The sequence below is a fragment of the Heteronotia binoei genome, chromosome 2 (genome assembly GCF_032191835.1).
Source record: "Heteronotia binoei isolate CCM8104 ecotype False Entrance Well chromosome 2, APGP_CSIRO_Hbin_v1, whole genome shotgun sequence".
In the NCBI taxonomy this organism is placed as follows: Eukaryota; Metazoa; Chordata; class Lepidosauria; order Squamata; family Gekkonidae; genus Heteronotia; species Heteronotia binoei.
The window spans coordinates 122733934-122759593 of NC_083224.1; the positions used below are offsets into that span (position 1 = coordinate 122733934).

Genomic DNA, 25660 nt, shown 5'->3' on the forward strand with positions numbered 1-25660 from the left:
GTATTGAAGTCAGGCTGACTGGCCTGTAATTTCCCGGATCTCTTCTGGAACCCTTTTTAAAGATGGGGGTGACATTTGCTACCTTCCAGACCTGAGAAACAGAGGCAGATTTCAATGAAAGATTACATATTCTTGTCAGAAGATCCACAAGTTCAACTTTTAGTTCTTTCAGTACTCTTGGATCCGGACCTGGTGACTTAGTTTTTAATTTGTCTATCAGTTGTAGGACCTCCTCTTTTGTCACCTCAATCTGAATCAGGTCTTTCAACACCCCTTCCAAAATTAGTGGTTCTGGAGCGGGCAAACACTTCTCGTCTTCCACAGTGAAGACGGAAGAAAAAAATGGATTCAGCTTCACAGCCATTTCCCTGTCCTCCTTCAGTAATCCTCTTACCCCTTGGTCATCCAAGGGCCACACTGCTTCCCTGGCTGGTTTCCTGCTTCTAATATATTTGAAGAAATTTTTATTGTTGGTCTTTATGATTTTTGCAATATGCTCCTCATAGTCCCTTTTTGCCTGCCTGATCATAGACTTGCATTTGATTTGCCACTGCCTATGTTCCCTTTTATTAAGCTCACTTGGAGTAGCTTTCCACCGCTTAAAGGAGTCCTTCTTACCTTTTACAGCTTCCATTACTTTGTGTGTTAACCATGCAGGCCTTTTCTTATACCTGTTTGTGCCTTTCCTAACTTGTGGTATATATTTTATCTGAGCTTCTAGGATTGTAGTTTTAAATAGCTTCCAAGCTTCCCCAAAAGTTTTGACTGTGTTTACCTTTCCTTTCAGTTTCCTCTTCACATGCCTCATCTCAGAGAATTTACCCCTTTTAAGGTTAAACGTGGTTGTGCCGGTCTTTTGGGGCAACTCTCTATTTATACAAATGGTGAAATCAACAACGTTATGGTCACTGCTCTCAAGCACTGCAATCACTTTTACATCTCTCACCATGTCTTGGACATTACTTAGGACCAAATCCAGGATTGCCCTACCCTTGGTAGGTTCTGAGACCATCTGCTCCATAGCACAGTCATTGAGAGCATCAAGAAACTCAATATCTTTCTCTTGACCAGAACACATTTTGACCCAATCAATCTGCAGGTAGTTAAAATCACCTATTATGACACAGTTTTTACGTTTAGCCGCTATCTTTAATCCTTCCATCATATTATAATCATCCTCTATCTTTTGATTTGGTGGGCAATAACAAACTCCCATAGTTAAATTTCCTTTTTGGCCCTCTATTTCAACCCAAAGCATTTCTAGAAGGGAATCTAATTCTCTGACCTCAATCTTATTGGACCGTATACTCTCTCTGACATACAGAGCCACCTCACCTCCAACCCTTCCCTCCCTATCCTTCCGATATAATTTACCGTATTTTTCGGACCATAAAACGCACTTCCCCCCCAAAAAAAAGTGTGTGTGGGGGGGGAGTGTGTGCGTCTTATGGAGCAAAGGTACGTACCTTCCTGGGGAGGCGGGCGATCTGCTGCCTCTTCCTCCGATCCGGCACTTCCCCCGCGCCTCCCTGCCTGGCTCCATCTTCTCCCAGCAAGCGCTGTGATCGCTCCACATGGCCCTACCGCAAACCCAGCGCTTCACGAGCGCCGGCTGCAAAGGGGGCAGCATGCTTCCTCCTTGCCTGTGTGCCTGGCTCCACCTCTGATGCTTAAAGCACGCGCTGGGATCGCTCCCTCCGCCCTCCGATCCCAGCGCTTGCTTTAAGCATCACAGCTGAAGCCAGGCACACAGGCAATGAGGAAGCATGCTGCCCTCTCCACAGCCGGCACTCGCGAAGCGCTGGGTTTGCGAAGGGGGCGGGTGCTTCCTCCTTGCCTGTGTGCCTGGCTTCAGCTGTGATGCATAAAGCAAGCGCTGAGATCAGAAGGTGGAGGGAGCGATCCCAGCGCTTGCTTTAAGCATCAGAGGTGGAGGCAGGCATACAGACAAGGAGGAAGCATGCTACCCTCTCCACAGCCGGCGCTCACGAAGCGCTGGGTTTGCGGAGGGGGTGGGTGCTTCCTCCTTGCCTGTATGCATGGCTTCAGCTGTGATGCTTAAAGCAAGCGCTGGGATCGGAGGGCGGAGGGAGCGATCCCAGCGCTTGCTTTAAGCATCAGAGGTGGAGCCAGGCAAACAGGCAAGGAGGAAGCACGCTGCCCCCTCCGCAGCCGGCGCTCGCGAAGCACTGGGTTTGCGGTGGGGCCACGTGGAGCGATCCCAGCGCTTGCTGGGAGAAGATGGAACCAGGCAGGGGGGCGCAGGGGAAGCGCCGGATCGGAGGCAGAGGCAGTGGATTGCCCCCCAGGAGGAAGGTGCGTCCTATCATCCGGAGCGCCTTATGGTGCAAAAAATACGGTATATCCAGGAATCACTGTGTCCCACTGATTCTCCTCATTCCACCAAGTTTCTGAAATTCCCACAATGTCTATGTTTTCTCCCAACACTAAACATTCCAATTCACCAATTTTACTTTGAACACTTCTAGTATTTGCATACAAACATCTACAATTACCCAGGCAAGCTAGGCCCGCAACCTTCCTCCTGCTGCCTCGAGACTTTAGCAGACAGTCCATACTGTTTGTCACCATCTCAGTGGACAACTCTGATCCATTACCCGGTAGAAAAGTAACAGCTAACCCATCATCTCTTTGAGATGAGTCCTCCCAAACCAGAGATATTTCATCTCCTATCGGCTTTCCCCCAAGATTTAGTTTAAAAACTGCTCTGCCACCTTTTTGATTTTAAGCACCAGCAGCCTGGTTCCATCTGGGGACAACTGGAGACCGTCTCTTTTGTACAGCTCCCGCTTGTTCCAGTAAGCATCCCAGTGCCTAACAAACTTAAACCCTTCCTCCTTACACCATCGTCTCATCCACACATTGAAACTTCTAATTTGTGCCTGTCTCTCCTGCCCTGCATGTGGAACCGGTAGCACTTCTGAGAAGGCTACCTTGGAGGTCCTGGCCTTAAGTCTCCCGCCTAGCAGCCTAAATTTTTCCTCCAGGACCTCACGACTGCATTTCCCCACATCGTTGGTGCCAACATGCACCATGACCGCTGGCTCCTCCCCAGCACTGTCTATCAGCCTATCTACTACACGCATAATGTCCACTACCTTTGCACCAGGCAGGCAAGTCACCATACGGTCAGTATGCAGTTTTACCACCCAGCTGTCTACTTGCCTAAGGATCGAATCACCAACTACCAAGACCCCCCCGCCTCCCTGCCCAGGGATGGTTCCTTAGCATGAAAGCATACCTGCTCACCAACTGAAGAAGAGGTCCCTTCTGAGGGCACATTCCCCTTACCCTCAGCACGGTGCCCTGTTCCCTCTCGTTCTGTGGGCAGATAGTCATACATGTGACACTCAGTGCAAAACACTGGAAAGCCCCCAGCCACTTGCTGGCATTCTACCTTCATGATAGCTTTTTAAAAAAATATACAGTCCCCTTTTAAATCCTGTTTGTTTATGTGGCTCTCCTTCTGGAGGGTCAGCTTACCTTATTGGGAGCAGAAGGAATATGGGTTCCTGGTCCTTACAGAGCCCCCTCTGGCAAGGCGCAGTTTAAAATGCAAAGAGGGTGGGGAACACAGCCACTCCTAATCAATCAGCAATTATCACCTTCAATCACCTTCACCGTCAGCCCACTCAACCAAACAAACAGCAGTTCCCAAGCAACCACAAACTCAGAATTTTCAGCAGTCACACAAACTAACAAATTCTCAGCAACTTCCCCAGCTGTCTCAGCTTATCTCAGAGCTTCTCTGCCCTCTCTCAGAACTCTCTGTGACTGATACTTTATGCTGATTTCAAGTTTTTACAATGGCCAGTGAAGCAGGAAATACCAACCAGTACTAAAAGTATCATCCCAAGAAGGGTTAAACTCTTCTAAGCCCATCAGCTGCAATGGACTGGAGAGGGTGTAACTCTGAAGATGGTACTGTAAAAGAATTTCTACTAACTGTGTCTTGAGACTTCAGCCTGCTTCTCTGACATGTGCATTTTACTGTGTTGTATACACTGAATTGTTAGGAGCCCCATGGTGCAGAGTGGTAAAGCTGCAGTACTGCAGTCAAACTGTCTGCTCACGACCTGAGTTTGATCCTGGCGGAAGCTGGGTTCAGGTAGCCGGCTTGAGGTTGACTCAGCCTTCCATCCTTCCAAGGTCGGTAAAATGAGTACCCAGCTTGCGGGGGGGGGGGGGAGGGATACAGATGACTGGGGAAGGCAAACCACCCCATAAAAAAATCTGCTGTGAAAACGTTGTGATGCAATGTCACCCCAGAGTCAGAAACGACTGGTGCTTGCACAGGGGACTACCTTTTTATACACTAAATCAGGGGTGTCGAACTCATTTGTTAGGAAGGTCGGATCTGACACAAATGGGACTTTGTGGGGCCAGGCTGTGTGTGACATAAAATATAATGCCAGGTAGCAGAGATATAAACTTTATAATGGACACAAACACAGTTAAAGATATTATTTTAAAACTTAAAATACAAACATGGTCAAAACTCTTCCAATATTTTAAGTTGGAAAGGTGGGGAAATAGTGGAATTTGGCAGTGTGATTTTTAAAATAAAACAAGAAAAAGCACAAAGGCTCTGACTCTGTGAAAACAATGAAATGGCATTGTAAGCTTCTCCCCCACTCCCAAGTCTAGTCAGGTTGGCAATGGCTTTCCAGTATAATATCCCCCATTGGCTGTGGGTTTCCACTAGATTAGGTCCATTCAACAGAGATAAACTGGCTGAAAGCATCAAACTTTTGTTTGCAAGGACACAACTCCAGGACACATGTGTTTCAGCTGGCTACAGGAAAACTGAAAATGTAACCATCTCCACTCCATTTGAAACCATTGCAGATCACAGACAAAGCTGCAAGAAAAACGTGGAATGGATCTTAAAATCCATCCATTTTCCTTGCAACAGCCAGCAAAGAAAGGCAGGAAGAGCAGGGAACTGAGACTCAGTTTGGGAGCTTCAAAGAGTCTTTGAAGCTCCCAGGCTGAAAGAGACTCTGCCTCAGAGCTTCAAAGAGTGTGGGAACCAAAAGAGACAGCCTCTGAGCTTCAAAGGGTAAGGGGGGGGGGAGAGAAAAGAGCTCTGTGGGCCTGATCAAAGCCCTGGGTTAGCTATTTCTGGGCTGGGTGTTTGACACCCGTGCACTAAATGACCCCCCCAAAGGAATCAGGAATTCAAGCACAAACAGCCAGTATGCATGTAGCACAGCGGTGGGGGGACTCCACACATAAGCACAACTTAGTTTTAGACGTTTTAGAAGAGGAAGTAGTTCAGGGGAACAAAAGCAAAAAGGCATCTATCAGAGATAAATTACATTTTATATTTAATTTGAAATAACCAACCAAATCTTTATTTGAAGGAAAAATCAGTATTTTCCCCTAATAATGGGATGCAACATAATTTAATTAGCAAATTAATTAAGCCTCCATTTGGAAAACACATCCTGCTTTTAAAGATAAATATCAAGTTAAAAAAGGACATGTAATTGATTTGCTAAATATTTCAAAGTATCACAATGTCTTATACATATAGGAAGACAAAGCAACCTCTTAGCAATAATATTGTATTAGCTTGTATTGTAAGCAGTAGGAAAAATAACAGTATCAGTAACATGCAAAACGGCAAAGTTTTCTCAGGCTTTTAAATTCCAGCATTTCTGGTGGAGCTGCCAGTATGGTAGTTGTTACACAGTTGATGCAATGGAACCAAGTTCTTTTTATGCACTGCAAACAGATGTTTGTACCGATGGCATCAATACTGCACAATTAACAATTTATTATGCTTCTTTACCTGAGATCAAGCAGGGATTCTGGTTTTAGCACTACTTGATAAGAAGACCAAAGAATATTCAAAGCTACTAGTTCAGTTAATTCAGAGCAAGAATGACAATGTTCGGAACCAAAGTCACTATGCAATATTGCAAGAATACGGTATTTGGAAATTCTAGGTACTAGCTACAAATCCAGAGGAACAATATGAAGTTCTTGTTACATCTGTAAAAACTGCAGATTTTCTAAAGAGTGTAATAAGAAGCTGAAAGAGCCTGTGAACTCAGCCTTACATTTTGATGGACTTGTCACTTTTATGACAAACATTTTCTGGCCTTACTTGAGGGTACTTGGCTTACATATTTGACAGGCTCAATTAACTTTTTTTAATACACATTTTTATTAATTTTCTTATTTCAATGACAACACAAATAATTCAAATAAAAGCCACCTGGGGGTTTTGGCCACTGAGTGTTGGACTGGATGGGTCATTGGCCTGATCCAACATGGCTTCTCTTATGTTCTAACTTAATGTTTCCCTACTAGGAATGAACTCAGACTTCTTCATTATGTTGCAAAAATATAAAGTTCTATTTAAAATCATGCTGTGGAATAACTGTCTGCAGCAATATGACATGTTTGTCTTGGAATATACCCTACTAATATTTACCCTAAGTCTAAAAATGGCAGGGGAACCTGATCATGATGCCCATCACATTCTAGCCACTCTTCTAGGTCATTACATTAGATGTAATACTGGAGTAGAGGCTAGAAGTTTAAGGATTTATGAGTATCCAAAGGACACACTATCTTTGCTACTCCCTCCCCCAAATAGTAGAAGGAAGAGTAAGACTTTATGCAAACTAGTTCTGCCTATATTGTATGTGCCTAGACAACATTTCATTACATTCAACCCATGGATTAGGCAGGAAACAGGCAGGAGGGGCAGGGTGTGGACTCTTATAGAGTTGGACGTGCGAGGGCTGAGCTCCCTTCCTGTTCACCCCCAAATAGCTGCACAAATGCCAATTTTTAATCCCTCAGTATACCATGAGTATGGGGAAGGTGTTGTTCAGTCTCACAGTCGAGTTTGACTCTTTGTGACCCCATGGACAAAGTCACGCCAGGCTCTCCTGGCTTCCACCATCCTCTGAAGTCTGCTCAAATTCGTGTTAATTACATCAGTAACACTGTCCAGCCATCTCATCTTTTGCCGTCTTCTTCTTTTACCTTCTGTCTTTCCCAGCATCAGGATCTTCTCCAGTTAGTGCTCCCTTCTCATTTGGTGGCCAAATAATGGGGGAAGGTACTCGAGTACAAAACAAAACAAAAAACAAACCTGAATCTGCTTTGCTTCGGGCGTATCTTCAACCAATCTCCTCAGCAGGGCCTTCGTCTCCTGCAAAATCAGCGAACTCTAATATGGCCACCGCCTCATCACTGCCCCTTCCTAATGCCGATTTCCTCACCTCACAAGAATTTCAAGCCACTCTCTGATCATTTAGAAGTGGTATTTTGGAGGATATTCAAGAGATTTTGAGACCCATAGCTGAGCAGATAGAAGTTATGCAATCATCCCTGAATGATGTCTCTCAGACGGCAGAAACAGCCATGCAAAATAGCCTGGCAAATCTAGAAGGTCTTAAAAACAAGTGGGGGGAAAAGACAAGTGGTCAACCGAATGGATATTCACCTTGGAAAATAAGGTTTGTGAACGCAATGTGAAATGCTGTGAACTTAATGAGCAAGAGGAAGGGAATATCCCTTTAATAACTTTTTTAGAGTCCGGGCTGCTGGGTGTACTTCATTTGCAAGATCAATCCCCACCACCACCATACAACGTGCTTACAGAGTGGGCATTTATTCCCCTTCCCGGTCACAAGGTCCTAGAGACACAGTGTTTGACCTTATGGACGGCTTCTCTAAAAACCAAGCTTCTTTCCATTTCCAGAGAAAAGGGGGGACTCCCCTTTAATGACTGAATTATTCAACTCTTTCTGGATTTGACAGCCGAAACTCTGCAAATTAGGAGACAATTGAAACCCATTGCTCATCAACTGGCAGAGGAGGAGATTCGTTATAAATGGTCTCCATTGGGGAAGCTTATAGTTCGCAATAGAGGCAAAACATGGACAATTGAGAATATAATGAAGTACCTATGTACATATGAAGCTGCCTTATACTGAAGCAGACCCTCGGTCCATCAAAGTCTGTATTGTCTACAGATTGGCAGCGGCCCTCCAGGGTCTCAAGCTGAGGTTTTTCACACCTATTTGCCTGGACCCTTTTTAGTTGGAGATGCCAGGGATTGAACCTGGGGCCTTCTGCTTACCAAGCAGATGCTCTACCACTGAGCCATTGTTCCTCCCCAGGATTGAACATTGAAGCTGGCCTCTCTCTCCTTAAATCTTTGGATTTAGAAGTACCTATGGATCTTGGAAAATACTCTAACAAAAGTAAATGGGATAACGCTTCCCCTCAGAAAAATAGCAAGCACCTGGTTTTGGATGCCTCAAGTGATTGTTAATATTCTGTCCTATAAGCTACAATACATTTTGCAGGTTTTTCAAGCTTTAACATTTGTGTGTTTTTAAATATTTTTTATATTGATTTTGACCATTTCCTCTAGTGCTTTGGTTTAGAGGGGTGGTTGGTGGAGAGGGTTCAGGGGCATCTAGGTTCTTTAGTCCCTTTGCTGTTGGGTGGATGTGGCATAGTGGCCACTCAGACACAACCCCGGCTGGGATCCCCCCCCCTTTTCTTTGGTTTTTCCTTTGGGTATTTTGGTAGGGGGAAGGGTAAAATTTCACAGTTCTTTTATTGCATTTGCCCTTTCAAGGCACTTTATTCTAATGTTTTTCGGTTAAGGCAGTTGTTTTGCAGTTGGGTGTTGGGGGTTAGGGAGGCATTCTAACCATATTTGTTTACAGGTTGTCTTTGCCTACCATACACTGTGTATATTTTTGTAGGATGTTAATGCCTTATATTGCATCTATAGCTGGTTGTTACCTGCAGTAATTAGCAAGTCCTGCTGAAAGCATTTTTTAAATATTTGTTTGTTGATCTTATCATGGGGAACAAGTGTCTATTCACTGCATCTACTTAGTATTATTAGATCAAATGTTGCTGCTTTTATGTTTTAAAAGTTTTTAAAAGGTTTAAATTAATTTATTATATTAGTGTGATTTGCTTAGCTAAATTTTTATTTTTGATGTATTCTTATTGGCATGAAATCTCTTCATGATTTTGAATTTTATCTGCTGCGTATTTATTACACCTGCTTAATGTCGGCTGATCAAAAATTGCTTTGCTTAGCTATATTTTTGCCACTAATGAATTCTTGTTGGTATGCAATCCCTGTCCAGGATTTTGGATTTTATCTGCTGTCTTTATACCACACCTGTTCAACAATGTTAGATTATATGTTGTGGGTACATGTTTTAAAGGTTTTTAAAAGGTTGAATTAATTTATAACTATAATGTGACCTGCTTAACTAAATTTTTATTTTTAATACATTTTTGTTGGTATGTAATCAATAATATTAAATCACATTTTAAATTAAATTCGTTAGTTTTAAATAAGATGTATTCTTCTGAGGTTGTTTTTTTAAACTTACTAAAAAAAATGTCCAGCATCATTCGCTATGAAATAACGCTGCTACTTGGTATTTATTTGCTGTTTTTAAGTGTTCTTTGCAGGCAGTTGGGCCTCTCCCCCTTTTTTGCACATTGCACTGTACTTTATATTATTAAATGAATTTTAACATTGTTTCATTAAATTGTCGTGGATTAAATAACATCATTAAATCCAAGTGTATTCATACATATTTAAGAAAGCTGATGTGGTCCTCCTCCAAGAGATGCATCTTAAAAATGGTATCAACTTTCTTGTTAAGTCAAAATGCTTTCCTTTCTGCTTTTATGTTCTTCTCATGCTAGAGGTGTTGCTATTCTTGTATCAAAGTCAGTCCATTTTACCTGTCAAGAGATTGAAAAAGACCCACATGGCAGATTTATATTTTTAAATGGTTATTTAAATGGCACTGCAGTCACTTTAGCATCAGCTTATGCACTTAATTATGGGCAACTTGTCTTTATTCAGAATACTCTTACTAAATTACATGATTTCCAAAAAGGGTCTATAATTTTGGGAGCAGACTTTAACTATTTAATAGACCTGAACCTAGACAGGAGGTCTAAGTTTTATAAGTTAGTTAAAAAATGACATTCCTCTACAAACAGCCCTAATTATACTGGTTACATAAACTTTTGCAGAACTTTGACCTTAATGATTCATGGTGGTGTCTACATGCTCAGCAGCGCAACTTCACTTATTTCTCAAGTCAGTTTCAAACTTACACTAGAATAGATTATGTTTTTCTTTCCAGCTCCTTAGTTAATCAGTTGAGCTCAGCTACTATTGACCCTAAATGTTGGTCTGACATGCTGCTGTATTATGTGTGTTTTAGGAGTAACGAGCACAAAGATAAAAGTTATACTTTGAGATTTGACAATTTGTTACTGCAAGATGAAAGAATTATTAATAACTGGAACGGCATATTACCGAATTATTTCAACAAAACCTCACTGAAGAGGTCAGTCTCCCACTTGTTTGGGATACTTATAAAGCAGTCCTCAGAGGTTATTCTATCTCCATTGCTTCAGCTCATCGCAAACAGCGGGCTAAAATACGAACAGATATATTAGATCATATTGAAGCCCTGGAAGATAAGCATTAAAAAAATTATTCTAAAAAGATTTATAAAAAACTCTTGATTGAACGCAAAAAACTGGAAGCTATGGAAATCTCTAAGGTTAAACAAAATCTTTATTTAAAACAAGCTTGGTGGTATAAAGGCCCCAGATCTTCCCGTTTGTGAGCTTGGAAGGTTGAGAAAAGAGCGATGAATTATGGGGTCAAAGTCCTTAAGGATCTTTCAGGCAAAGTACACACCTCTTCTTCCTCTATTTTATCTATATTTAAATCATATTATTCAAAGTTGTACTATTCTACTAACTCCCCTATAAACTCTATTTCTGCTTTCCTTAAATTGGTCCCAGCACTGAAAATGTTATCAGAATCCCACCAATCCTTTTTGGATAGACCAATTGATGAACAGGAACTAGAACTTGTTATTAAATCCCTGAAACTTAATAAGGCTCCAGGCCTTGATGGCTTCATTCCTGAATATTATAAAGCTGTGTGATGTACTTTCTCCCTACTTGTTAGTCCTCTTCAATCACATATTAGACTTGGATTCCCCTCCACCCTCTTGGTTGACTGCTAAAGTAGTGGTTTTTTCTAAACCTGATAGGGATCCTTCTAATCCCAAATCTTGATCACCCAATCTCATTAATGAATTACGACTATAAATTATTCACCTCTGTTCTGACTCAACGACTGAATAAGATCATAAGTGAATATACTTAGAGCAAACGGGTTTTATCCCAAATAGGGACATCACAGATAATATTAGAAAATTAATCAATGTAATCTTGTTTTGCTGTATTCATGTTTCTGATACTTACTTGCTAGTGTTAGATCTAGAAAAGGCCTTTGACATGGTTGAACCTTTATATATGCAAACCCTCTTGAGTGAAATGAACTTTGGCTCAAAGTTTAGACATAAAATAGAAGCCCTTTATAATTCTCCTCAGGCTATTTTATGCATTAATTAACTTAATTCATAAGTGATTCCCTTAACAAGAGGCACGAGGCAAGGGTGCTCCTTGTCTCCCCTTCTCTTTGCCCTTGCAGTACAGCCTTTGGCCATTTCAATCCGTAATAATGTTTTGAATACAGGAATTTTGGTGAGTACTAATAGAATTTTAAAAAGTTTGTTTGCTGATTATTTCGTTGTATTCATTTCTGACTCTAGCACCTCTCTCCCTCAGCTGGAACTCCATACTAAGCAATTTAGTGAAGTATCAGGCCATAAAGTAAATGCTTCCAAATCTCTCCTGTATCTCATTAGTCTTCACCCAGGCACTGAAAGACACATCCGTTCTATCTATTGGTACTCTTGGACATCTTCTAAATGGAGGTATCTAGGTGTTAATATTCCTTCTTCTTTGTCTGATCTCTTGCACTTTAATCATTTTACACTCTCTGAGACTATTAAGAGTCTGTTTACTCATTGCTCATCTAAATTCTTATCCTTGTTAGAAAGAGTACAGCTGGTGAAAATGATTTTATTACCTAAGATGTTATTTTATTTTCGAGCACTTCCCATAGACATCCCTTTTTCACTCTTACAAAAATAGCAGAGACACATTAATGCTTTTATTTGGCAAGGTAAACGTTATCTATATTTAAATCATATTATTCAAAGTTGTACCAGTCAATGTTATTCATCAATCAATTCACTTAGGAGGATTGGCAGTGTTTGATATTCATTGCTACTATGAAGCTATAGTTCTGTCTGGCTTGATTTAAGATTTATAGGCCTGCTTATTTGGCAGAATGGAAAGCACTGGAAGAAATTATTATAACTTCTTCCTTTTATGAATCTATTTGGCACAGTAAATCCTAGCTCCTTCTATCCACACCTAATCCATTCCTGAAGGCCATCTATAAAGTTTGGAACAGGACTTCTTTCTTCCTAGCCCCTCCCATCTCATTAGTGACCAAATTCACAAACCATCCAGATTTCCCTCCAGCAATGCATGCCTCTTCCTTTATCATTTGGAAAAAAGCACAGTTAATGCGCATCATTGATGTGGTGTCTAAAGGCCATGTAATGCCAAAATGTGACCTGGAACATAAGCACAATTTAGTTTTACCTTGGTTTGAATATTTGCATATTCATAGTTTTATTGAATCTCATCCCTTTCATCCACCCCTCAGAGCTAAATTAACTGACTTTGAATGCATGTTGAAATTGGATGATGTCCTGGTTAGTTTAATTTTGAGTATTTACTCCTTCTAAAGCATGGTGACCCATCTCAATCACCCTGTAAGTTAGCCTGGCAGAATGACTTAGGATGTGTCCTCACAGATAATCGATGGGCTCAAGTGTGGAGCTCCCCTCCTACTTCCAAGTCTCTGAATATTATTCGTCAAGAGTATAAAGTGGCTTCTCGTTGGTACTTAACCCCTGTCCGTTTGTCTCATATGTTCCAAAATTATTCCTCAGCTTGTTGGAAAGGCTGTGATGCAGTTGGTTCTTACCTGCATAGTTGGTGGCTCCGCTCAGCCATTGCAGAATTTTGGAGTAGTGTCTTATTATGTATTAAACAACTAACTGGTCTGATTCTTCTGCTCTCACTTCAATTAATTTCATTAAACATTTGGGATGACTATAACATTTCAACTCCACAACATGAATTTATCTCCTTATGTTCACGGCAGTGAAGCATGACATAGCACTGAAATGGAAATCAGTAGATCCTCCTTCCATTAGGTCCTGGGCTTCTAAATTATGGGAGTTCTTCCTTTTAGATATAGTGGTGGGCTCTCTTGGCTCTACATTGCATCTTGGTAGCAGGAAAAAAATATTACATAAATAGGAACCTTTCTTAAATTGGAAATTCAGGCCCACTTGTGCTGCTCCTATTTTGACCCATGAAGATTACATCTCGTGTTTAATTTTGTGTTAAGTAGCTTAATATTGAGTTATTACAAATTGTTTTGTATTTGACAGCATACCTCTACAGATGAGTTCTCTATTGAATCTTGAAGCTGAATGCTTACCTTATTTATTAAACAGCTCTACAATCATACTGTATACCATTATCATTTGTGCTATGTTTAGGCAGCCTTATGTGTGTATGTAAGTATTGATATTCTATTTCACACTTTTCTGTAACTTATTTATTTCTCAATAAATTGGTTAATTAAAAAAAAAGAAAAGAAACAGGCAGGCCTTGGAAGAAGGTGCAATACTAATCAATCATCATTGGTACAATCTACATGCTTTGAGAGAAGGGTGAAGGACTTTGACAGCCTTAGTAGTCCAAGAGAAAACTGCAATTTGTGAGTATTTTCTTATCTTAGTCGACAATTCAGTACCTATGTTAATTAAAAAAGAGAATGATTTTGCAGCAGTACAAAAGTAACAGTTGCTTTGAACAGGACAATTTAATTGTGATTGCAGGTAATTCTGTTTTAAACACTGCTATCCAGGTTACATCATTCTAAAGCCACTGAAGCCAATGTGTTTATAAAGGTTTTGATCCTTTGTGGTTCTCAAGGTGGCTAGAATTCCCCTTGCTGCAAAAAAGTAACTGAAATACTTGTGGACTTCCCCTTCTTCCCCTTCATCACTGTGTTTCTCTACTGGTCCTTGCAGCCCTCCTGCTCCCTCCTTTCAACCACTTTATCCCTCCCCCTCATTTCTTCCCCTGGGTGCCTTTGCTTTTCCCCACCTGTCTGATACACCCTTCCCTTCCCTGATACACCTTACTTTTTCTTTCCCTTGCCTTATCAGTGCCTTCCCCTTCTATTTCTCTTCCCACCCCATCCCATCACTAACTGATTTAATATTTAAATGTCTATGAAATATTTCAATTTACTTGGCTTTATAATTAGAAATGAAAATTGAAATGTATAATATTTTATTGTGTGCCCAGGCTGAAATGTATACCTTGGGGTTTTTAATGCCACTTGTTATTTATTTATTTTTTCTTTTTTGGATGGGTCTCTGACCATATTAAACTTGGCTACTTGTGGACTTTGCTTTCTCAAACAAATATTTCATGTGTTAACATTTCCGACAAATACTTATGTGTATAGATGAATGCATAAATTTCTTACAAAGATTCATTGGTACAGGACACGTACAGAATTATCTTGACATGTAAGTTTATGCATGGATACATTAATTCCTTTTGGAAACTATTACATTAGAGACAGTTTGACTCTGTGTCAGTCTTGGGGATCAAGCTGTATCAGCATGAAGATAAAATATTAATTATTATTAATTTTGAGTGCTTTTTTGTTAGAGTGCCTTCTACAAAAATAAAGTGAATGAGTGAAAACTATAAGTTATCTTTATGACTACAAGAAATACAACAAATGATGAAGTTGCTGTTAATACTCAAATACTCTCTAGAGTTTCCAGTATGCTAAATTTCTAGTATCACTTTTAAAATACAGGGTATGTACCTCTCCATTAAAATACAAATACTTCCTCACCTTATTCAATGAGGGATTTAAAGAATTCGAAGCTGTTAACATGCCGATGACATCCTGTCAAAGAAATATTCACATTTGTTTACACTTAACAAGGAAAACAGTGAAAATGAAGCTGGATCATAAGCATCACAGAGAAAGGGACCCTTTCTGCCTCTCCTTTCCCACTGTACTCCCCTAAGCACTTTGAAAAACCACTCCTAAAGGTTGGAAACCTTCAGAAACAATGCTGGTGTGTTTTGGGAAGCAGAATTTGCCCCTCACCATTCTCTTCCATGAAAGAAGCAAAAGCTAGCACATATATGGAGGATGGACAAATGTTCACCAATTTATCATTTCCACTGCATTGTTCTTGTGCTGCATCCCATACCTCTCTGTGTTGCAGTTGTATCACACACTTCCTCCAAAAAGCAATTAGGATCACCTAAGCAGAGAGGTAAACACTTGCCCAATGCTAGACAGACAGCTTCAAATCTCTGCAGGGATTTGAAACTGGGTTCTCTACCAACTGTATCTTACTGGCTCAGAATTGAATGGCATCAACTGCTGTCTAAAGGGTTGCCAGGTCCTAGCCAGCAATCTAAGAGCTGCCAAGACTTGTGTAAAGAATAAGAGTGGGGTGGGAGAGTCTCCTCGTGTCCTCCCAATAGCACAATCAGAGGTCATGATCCAGTCGAAAGTTTACTCTGTACACACACAAGTTTGAATGCCTTAAAACACTGAATTACACTGGAGAATGAGACGGGGGGGAAATGTCCACCTGCTTGGTAATATGAAACCAATCTCCTAAACGTGCCAGGATAATTTTTCTCTACCTCAAGCACAGTTAAAACCTTCAGTCTATTCATTACTGTCCTTTTATAGTATTTTTATTTAATAAAACCTATTAAGACTACCATACAAATCTCTTTACTTATGCTTTTATCTTTTAACTGATCAATTTTTATATTGCTGACATCCCCTCTTCACCATTTGCTCATTTAAAAATTCATAGTACATGAGCTATGTCTCTGGAGAAAATGTCTATAAAATTTGTTACAGCTGGCAAATGTGTATGAGTCAGTGATAGCACATGACTAAATGCTTCACAGAAAATAAAACTTGTTTCTGTAGTAAGCAGAACTGTTTAAATGTTATTTATTTTTATGTTTCAAAGAAAATATATTGTGAAGTGTTGCATTGATTTAATACGCAACAGTGTCTGTGTACACGCTGTACAAGGAAAATTTATGAAACCTTTGCACAACTCCTTTAATTGAATTTTCCAAATCTCTCACCACACACAAATAATCAATATCTTCTGCAGAGAAAACCAGTCAGAATTATTACAGCCTTTCTTTTCAATTTTGTTGTCATCAGCACATACAGAGCACCTGGATATTTGTAATGTCTGGATTGCAGGTTATTTATGCCTCTTAAAATATAATTGCTATTAAATGAGTCCAAACCGATGCTCCTTTAAAAAATTAAAATAACTATTGCAGGTCCCAAAGAAGAAACAGGTTTTTAGAAATATCTATAGTCACATAGGAACTACTATATATAGCAATGATATAATGAATAGGTTAAGTTTTCATTTAGCTTGATAGTCTAATGCCAGATTTTCTAAAGCATATTTTTGGTAAAGAAAAATCATGTGTAAAACAAATATATCAAAGACTATGAATGAATGTTGCAGGGTAGATCCTTATATAAAGAATGCACTGTGACAGGCCTATTGTGCGTGTATGGGTGGTTATGTATATGCCTGAAGGTTGTAAGGTTTGTATGCATTTGTATGTCTGCCACAAACTATAATAGCTTAATATTTCATCTACATAGGATAGGATACTAAATCACCATAGAAGTTTGGAGCTTGCCTCCCAAATATCTATCATCCATCAGTCTCTGGTGCTACCTGCACTGAAATCTGGTTTTTAAAATTCACGCCCTAATTATAGCTGTGCCATGTGTTGCCACGAATTTTTTTGAGAAACAAAGCAGTCTTTCATTTTTTTCCAGTATACTTAATCATGCACTATTTATGGGTCAAAAGAATAACTTAGCACAGATCATTTCCCCTTATTAAGTAGCATTTCTCAACTAGACAGATTAAAATCACCTGAAGAAAAAAACTTTACAAAAATCAACACAACCAAAAACTTGTATCTCATAAAATAACTGCAAGATTGGCAAGCAGGGGATTGCAGCTGTGTCTACCTGAGCTGAAAATATACCCAGAAAATACTGATAAGGTACATTTTGGCTTCCCTAATGTATTCAGGTTTACCTGGGAAAAACGGGGGGGGGGGAGTTGAGAGCTCCCTGCTTGTACAGTTCTGTACTGCCTAAACTGGGTGGCAGGAGAGGGCAGTCCAGTCAGGATCTGTGTGCGGCAGGGAGAGACCTTCCTGCCACACACTGATTCTGAGGCCAGCCTCTGCAGCAGCGTGGTTTAAACTGTGCTGCAGGAGAAGCCATTTTATTTGGCATTTCTGAATTTGGGAATATTCAGGATTTCTGAAAAACTATGGATCTGAATACATGGCAGTATTGGGATCCAGGATTTTTCGGAGATACTGGATCCCCCCCCCGCCCCCATGTCCAATAGACCTGAACTGAAAAATGTAGATTTAAAAAAAAATTGCACACCCCTATTGACCAGCCTCAAAGGGAAATAAATAGGTCTATTCAGAATTTTGCTTAAATGTATTTAATAGGGTTCGATCTTAGAAGATGATGATACTGGATTTATATCCCGCCCTCTACTCCGAATCTCAGAGCGGCTCACAATCTCCTTTATCTTCCTCCCCCACAACAGACACCCTGTGAGGTGGGTGGGGCTGAGAGGGCTCTCACAGCAGCTGCCCTTTCAAGGACAACTTCCTGTGATAGCTATGGCTGACCCAAGGCCATTCCAGCAGGTGCAAGTGGAGGAGTGGGGAATCAAACCCGGTTTTCCCAGATAAGAGTCTGCACACTTAACCACTCTCTCAGGGTTGCACTATGAAGAGCACTAATACCATAAAAGAAAGTTAAGAAACAATCATACACACACACACACCCCTAACATCCTGGCATTTTCCAGTTCTCCCATTGGCTGTGGTGCATACCACATCAGCCATTGGCTTGTAAACCGCCAATCAAGACAACTTGCATGCCACTGGCTGGATCAACTCCTTTCTCACACCCACTGCTGGCCCCAGGATTGGGTCACTGGGGAAACTGCTAGGCAGTACCTGTTGATAGGCAACCAAGTTTGCTTCTAAGTAAAATGCAACCAACCTTGGTTCTCTCACTAAAAAGCATGGGGAGGAGGCCCTTTCTAAGCCTATTTTTGGCCTTTGAGAGAGGACTCATTGGGCCTATTCTTGATTAAGGTTGCCATTTCCAAATTGGTGGAAAATTCATCGAGATTTTGAGGAGGGCAGAGTTTGGGAACGGGAGAGGCCTCAGCTAAACACAATACCCTGCTGAGGTTGCTTCCCTCCTGCTTTGGTCCACGCTGTGATTTCAGCCTACTCACAGACTTTCAGCTTAACCTACCTCACAGGTTTGTTGTGCAGATCAAAAGAGGGAGAGGAGAATTATGTGAGCTGCTTTGGTCCACACTGTGGAGAAAGACTGTACTTTTCCTAGTAGAGGCTGCAGGGAGGGGAGAGGAGAAGGAAAGCTGAAGTCAGATCAATTCCCCTATAGAAAAAGGCCACCTTGGGTGGGTGGGAAGACACTAAGATTGGGGGGAGAGAGTGCCTTCACTTGGGTGAGTGGGTGGGAAGACTGTAAGGGGGGGCACTCACCCAGAGCCCCTTTCTAGAGCCCATTGTATTTTCCACCACAATGAGCCTTATTCTTAGCCCACTTTGTTTTAAGGTTGCTTAAACTGGCTTGGTGAAGATGCTTTTTAGCCTTTTTAGATGCTAGAAATGGAAGGATAGTCTTGTACCTTGTACACTGTTGCTCAAAGTAAAGTTTGGGGTCCTTGGGGGTCTATAAGAGTAATCCATAGAAGGAGGAGAATCTATGAAGTCTTTGCAACGACAGAGGATGAGCACCTTGTGCTTATCTAGCTAACATAGAAACAGAGCCTCTTTGTTTTCTAGAAATGGAATCAGCAACTTAATATCTTGAGATTATTGAATCAATTTTCTCCTCTTTAAAAGGGCACAATCTTGCACAGTTGCCACCCCTTCAGACACCTAACTTCCAGATCACCTCAGAGCACTAGCTTTCATGCTTCAGTAGTTCAGCCATAGCTTTCATTGGCTAATGACTCCAAGGAGGTACAGTACTAATACACTGTAGTTAATTTAGGTACAAAACTGAATTAGTTTCCACTGTTTTCTGATGCAAAGGATTTCACCAAAGAGGCTACTCTACACAATAACTGTTTTTCAATAGAATACCAGGAGCTCAGGTTTGCATGATGCTAATCTATTTCTATTAGAAGCTCTGAACATCTTTCCAGGCCTTTGTGGTTAGAAGTTGTCATCCAATATGGAAGTTTCTTGCAAGTCTTTCTCATGGATCAGACTCAAGGGATTGCTATTGAAAACCAGTTGTCATCAGGGAGGGATCTACCTTTTGGTGTTCTACAAGGTGTGATTCTATCCCTCATGCTTTTCAAACTCTATGTGAAGTCCTCAGGACAAATCATTCATAGTTCTGGTTTTGATTGTCATCAATATGTATATCCTTATCTAAATCTCATGGTGATGCTGTAGAGGTCCTGAATTGAAACTAATTGAATTGAAACTAAACCCTGAAAAGATATAAGTAATGCTGGTTGGGAAAGCAGAAATCTTGAAGGACATTGTGCTGCCTGCAGGCTTGGCCCGAGGGCATATGGCACCCCGGCAGCCTCTATGACAGTTGCCTCCCCCCGTGGCACCTCCTCCTCCCTCCCAATTTTAACGCCCGGGGGACTGGCAGCGAACCACCGGCTCCCAGGGCTCTTTCAAGGCACCCCGTCCCCCGCCAATCAGTCGATCAGCGGGAAAAGCCGCAGGGAGGCTGGCATCTCCTATGCCGGCCTTCCGGTGCTCTCGGGACGTTCATCGCTGGGACAGTGACCATGGGAAAAACCAGCAAGCCGCTAAAAAAGTGGCCACCACTGAGAGCTCCCCACTTCCCTCCCACACAATCTGTAGAGGAAGTGGGGAGGAAGCAGCGGCAGCAGCCACTTTTTTAGCGGCTTGCTGGTTTTTCCCACAGCTGTCGCCCCAGCAACAAACATCCCCAGAGCACCAGAAGGCTGGCATAGGAGACGCCAGCCTCCCCGCGGCTTTTCCTGCTGATCGGCTGATTGCCAGGGGAGGGGGTGCCTTGAAAGAGTCCTGGGAGCCGGCACTTCGATGCTGGTCCCCCAAGCATTAAAAATTGGGTGGGAGGGAGGGAGGGGAAGCAGGCAGTCAACTAGGGATTTGCCTAGGGGGCAGGGCAGTGGCCTATTTTGACGCCCCTGCCCTGCCGGCATCCTAGGTAAATGTCTAGTTTGCCTAGTGGGTGAGCTGGCCATGGCTGCCTGTATTTGATGGCGTTCAGCTGACCCTTGCTGACTCAGTTAAAAGCTTTGGGGTTATATGAGAATGAGAAGCAAGTTAACGAAGCTGCAAAAAAGGCCTTCTTCCAACACAGCCTAGCTAAAAGATGGCCCCTTACCTTGATATGACTGACCTGGCCACCTGGATCCACATCAAATTAACAACAAGACTAGACTACTGTAGTGCACTGTACATTGTTTTCCCATCAAAAAAAGTTTGGAAACTCCAGCAGGTGCAGAATTTCACAGCTTGGCTATTACTGGGAGCTGGGTGAAGCACTCATGTTACTCTTCACTGGCTCCCATCAGTTACTGGGCTCAATTTAAGGTAACAGCTATCACCATTCAGTCATGTTTGACTCTTGGCGATTCTATGGGCCAGCTCTCGCCACATTTTCCTATCTTGGACTATTTCTGTGAGCTGTTCCATGGGCAGGCTGGTGTCGACTAGCCACCAGGTTTATGGTGTCCTGGTGTCCTTTTGCTGCTAACCAATTAAAGCATAATTGCTTTTTCTAGTGAGTTCTTCTGCATGATATGGCTGAAATAAGTCAGTCACAGTTCTGTAATTTTTCCTTCCAATGGCATGTCTGCTTTTATGTGCTCCGATACTTGCTTGTCACCAGCAAAAGGGCAAAATCAACAACTGCCTGTACTTGTGCTTTCTCTGTTGTGGCTCTCACCTTACAGAATGGCCTGCCTGAAGAGGTCAGGAAGGCTCCCACACACCTGGTTTTCCCAACTACAGGACACGGAATTATTCAAGAGGGTTTTTCTGCATATGTAATAGTGTTGCAATGTACAAAATGGTCCATGATGTTAATGATGATTAACAATAATAAACAATAATAAACATTTTACTTTAAGATGTTAAAGTATAGCTGATGTGGTTCTCACTGTATTCTTTTGAGGACACTAGAGGATGGACGACTCTTTGGAGTATGCTCAACTTGCTACACTTTTTGAAAGGTGCTGGATGTTGTATGGCAGATGAGGTGAGGAGTATCCACAAAAATTTTAAAATCAATATAGTGGTTCCTAGATTGCTGAAGTTACCTACCCTTCATCTACACCATTTATGTATGTATGTATTTTGCCATGTGCATACAATAAAAGGACAAATGTAGATTTCCTGGACAAATGTAGATTTTTAAAAAGTGTGCTAACTTTTGGTGCTTTGCCTTGCAGACCATGAATACTTTACTGGGTAGAAACCCACTTGTAAATCTGGCACAAAGCAGTGTCTTTTCTCCGGCATTGAACTATTGTCTAAGAGTCAGCAGGATAAAGGTTCATTTTGTTTGTATTTACTCCTCCAAAATGCTAAAACTATTAAACTTCCCCTTTGAAATATGCAGAGTGCAGCCTACACATACATAAAGCATGTTTTGGACGGCAGCAAAATGACTTGATTTCATCTCCTGGCAGCTGCTGTAACATTTGCTTATACTCTCTTCAAAAAAACATTTTGTTTACTGTAAATGCTAGTCATGGACAAACAATGGTGCTATTTTTTATGCTGCTAATGCAAAATGATATACTAAGATCTCCATAATGCTGCCCATTGACAAAGGAATGTCTGAATTAAGTTGTTTTAAGTAGAGGCTGTTTATGTAAAGTAAATAAATTTCATGCCTCACCATGTGATGATAATGTGACATTCCATCTGTATCAAGCCAAATAATAATCATAGGTTTTCAGTCTTGAGCGTAACTAATTAAAAATAATCATGAAAAACCACATTCAAAACTAAAAAGCAAAAATGCAATACTTGCTTTCTCCCCCCATCCTTTATGCTTTTAAAGTTGACATATTCACCATGAGGACAGCACAATGCATCTGTCTTTATTACACCAGTGTTAATTTTTTTTTAAAAAAAATTCATTGTATTGACCTATATTGGGCATCAGAATCCTTTTCAGTTCTAGCAACCTTTCTTAATCGGCAAGCTCTTCAGCATTGAATTCTGAAGAGAACATTATAATCCTGCATGTTTAATCTATTTTTATTCTGGATAGGAAGCCTCGTGGCACAGAGTGGTAAAGCTGCAGTACTGCAGTCGAAGCTCTGTTCACGACCTGAGTTTGATCCCAGCAGTGGCTGGGTTCAGGTAGCCAGCTCAAGGTTGACTCAGCCTTCCATCCTTCTGAGATCAGTAAAATGAGTACCCACCTTGCTGGGGGGAAGTGTAGATGACTAGGGAAGGCAATGGCAAACCACCTCGTAAAAAAGTCTGCCGTGAAAACGTCACAATGCGACATCATCCCAGAGTCGGAAACGACTGGTGCTTGCACAGGGGACTACCTTTTTTTAATTCTGGAGCACAAAGAAGTCCATACTTTGTTTCTGAATTAATTACAAAGATAGCATTCCCAAAATTAGACCTTGAGATCGCAGTGCATGTGCTCTGGCTTTAACTCAGATAGTAGTGTATATATTTCAAAAAAATGATAACACTAACAATCAATACTGTCAAATTAGGACAGATCTTGAACTCAGTTCTCTGTTCTGTTTTTATACTCTATGGATTCAGGGGATTGTATCAGATTTGACGGATGTTCCAAACATACCACTACAATAACTATATGTGACCAAGATGAGGCAGCCAAACTTGATTTTGGTTATGGATATCTTAGTAGATATTTTCTCTTGTAGCTACTGTGCAGGATAGCACAAGGTTACTTTAATTTAACAACAGAATATTCTTATTCAAATTCTAAATTGCTGATAGATATCAAAACAACCCCTGTGAGAGCACATTGTGTCAACAGAGAATCAGGTAAATGTGATGCAGAATGAAATAGGAGAGAAAGCAACACACACATGGCCTACTTGTCTGTAAAGAGAACATTTCTCTACCCAAAAAATTTGGAATGCTTGTTTACACAATAAAAAAATAAAAAATGAAAAAAATAAAAACATTGCATTATTTTTGTTTATTATGTTGTATTTTATTGTAAGCCAGTCTGCGAACTTTTGTTGAAAGATGGGTTCACAGTTATAAATGAAAATTATAAACACAGAATAGAGTCATACACAAGCGTTTATATCTCTGTATCTAACAGCCAAGGATATAGGGACAAGCAAATTTACACAATGGGTCCAGCCACAGCCATGATTTAGGATTCTGCAAACCCAGGAAAATTCCCAAGTTTGCATAAAAATCTGACTTCAACCAATAATAGTAGTGACGGGGGAAATGGTATTTTTCTAACCCATGATTCATTGCAGGTTCTTCTCTTGTTATGCTTTTGTAAGTTGTTGAGCAACATGACCCATCATGGACTTGCAGGGGCAACACAACTTGCTTAAGACAAGCCAAGCACAACTGGCAGCTGCAGCAGCCAGGTCAAGGATGCACCCCAAACAGGCTCAGAAACAGAGTTTGGCAGCCAGGTGGAGCTATTCACATCATCAAGTCCTGCCTACGGGAAGGAAGCAACTTAGGAGGTAGCTGCAGCTAAAATTGGGCTTCAGGACACTTCTGGTAGGGGAGAGGGGAGGAGCAAGCCAAGGAATGGAACTGGAAGGGTAGCTTATTTAAAGAGGACCTGAAGCAGGCTACTGAGGTTGAAGTATTCCTGCTCAGGCAATGGGCAAGAGAAGGAAAACCTATGGAAAAGCAAAGGAACAAGGTGGTGCAACCCCCTCCCTTCCTGGTCTAAGTCCTTGCAGGCACTCCACTGAAGGGAAGGTCATGGCAGAGGGTAGCATTACATAAGTCCTCTTGAGTCCAGCAAGCACAACATTCATTCTTAATCCTGAAATACAATTCTGTAACAATGAACTGGACTTTTAGAACAGATAGATAGTAAATGCTGAAGCACAATACAGGAAGCATTTAAAATACTGAGGAGGATATGGATTATTTGGGAGAAATACACATTCAGCTCTGTGAAGTTTATTTATGTACAGTGGTTACCATACCTTGCTCACTGGGGCCTCTTTATGTACTATACATTAGGCTGAACACTGAAAAGTGAACTACATGTGTACAGTCCTATAGGCACAGGACAATATGTGCAATCACTATCCTATGGGTACTAAGGGCAAATATCATTTGACTCAGGTTTGTGTGGACAACCCTCACCACAATATTCTGTCCAATGTATGGATGTCAGTGACCTAATGCTAATGCCTGGCAAACACAGCAGTCACAATTCTACTCCCTTACCACATGTAAGCTCAGTACAGTTGGACTATTGTGTGAACTGAGGTCTATTCTCACACAGAGGCACTGAAGACAGCTGTGACACTTTTACCTTCAAAGCAAAAATTAAAAGTGACTCAAAAGAAAAGCCTATACGTTGCCTTATGAACAGAAAAAGCTTTCTTTACAAGAATTCCATTAGATATATAAAGCAATAAAAGGTATGTAACTAGGAAGTGGGGGGAAGGAAGGGAGGAAAGAATGTAATTTGTTCACTATATGTTAAAAAATAAAGTGAAAACACCCCTCAATGCATCTGACACTTCATAAGCTAAGTCTTCATCTTTTAAAAAAGGCCTTCATTCTGGTTTTTTTTAAAACTAAATCATAACCACGAGGGAAAATTAATCTCTTTGATCAAGATGTGCAGTTGCCTGTCTGTCCCCAAGTACATGCTGCTGAGCTACAGAGATTTCAGATCATATTGATATCAATGCTAAATGACTTCAAGCATGGAGTGGGGGGAGGAAGCCTTTTGTTTAAGACACAGGATGAGGAGTCAGCTGTCTATTCATTTCAGGATTCACCAGAGATACTGGACAAGGCATCCCTCTTCATAGCCTCTGACCATCACATTGTAATAGAAGACCTTGCACTTTTCGTACCGCTTGGAATAACTGTAGGTGTGGATCAAATTCATACCCTATCACTAAAGTATATTCTCTAAGCCTACTTATCTAACATGCCAAATATCTCATGCTCATAGCTTTTATCATTGCAACCATTTTATAATCCTCCATCTGCATTAAGAAACCTGCTTCATAGGTCCCAAAGATGGTATAAGCTACTGGAGGACTGCCCACTGTTTCCACCTGCACAGTCCCAGTTTGATTCAGTTTTCACCTCCTTACAGCGACTGTGTGATTTTCTGCAGTCAACCCAAAACAGCAGCCATGAGAGACAAGATAACCTCTCTGTTTGGGAAAGAATCTCTGTATGCTACCAGGTTGGACTTCCTTCTGATTCCAGCAACCCTTCCAAGGCATGTTCCTTGGTTTTG

At 41.1% G+C, this 25660-nt stretch overlaps 1 protein-coding gene across 2 annotated transcripts in view; it reads right to left on the minus strand.

The window, feature by feature from the left end:
- Positions 1 to 25660, minus strand: part of ITGB3BP (integrin subunit beta 3 binding protein) — a 70661-nt gene that overhangs the window by 13179 nt on the left and 31822 nt on the right. The window contains exons 8-9 of one of the 2 annotated variants that reach the window (XM_060231937.1): positions 14933 to 14986; positions 13595 to 13807 (exon numbers count right to left, since the gene is read on the minus strand). In XM_060231937.1, the coding sequence (XP_060087920.1) occupies positions 14934 to 14986 (53 nt within the window). In that variant the 3' untranslated portion in view covers positions 13595 to 13807; position 14933. Of the gene's footprint in view, positions 1 to 13594; positions 13808 to 14932; positions 14987 to 25660 lie in introns of those variants that run through there. The other variant, XM_060231939.1, reaches the window with a different exon arrangement.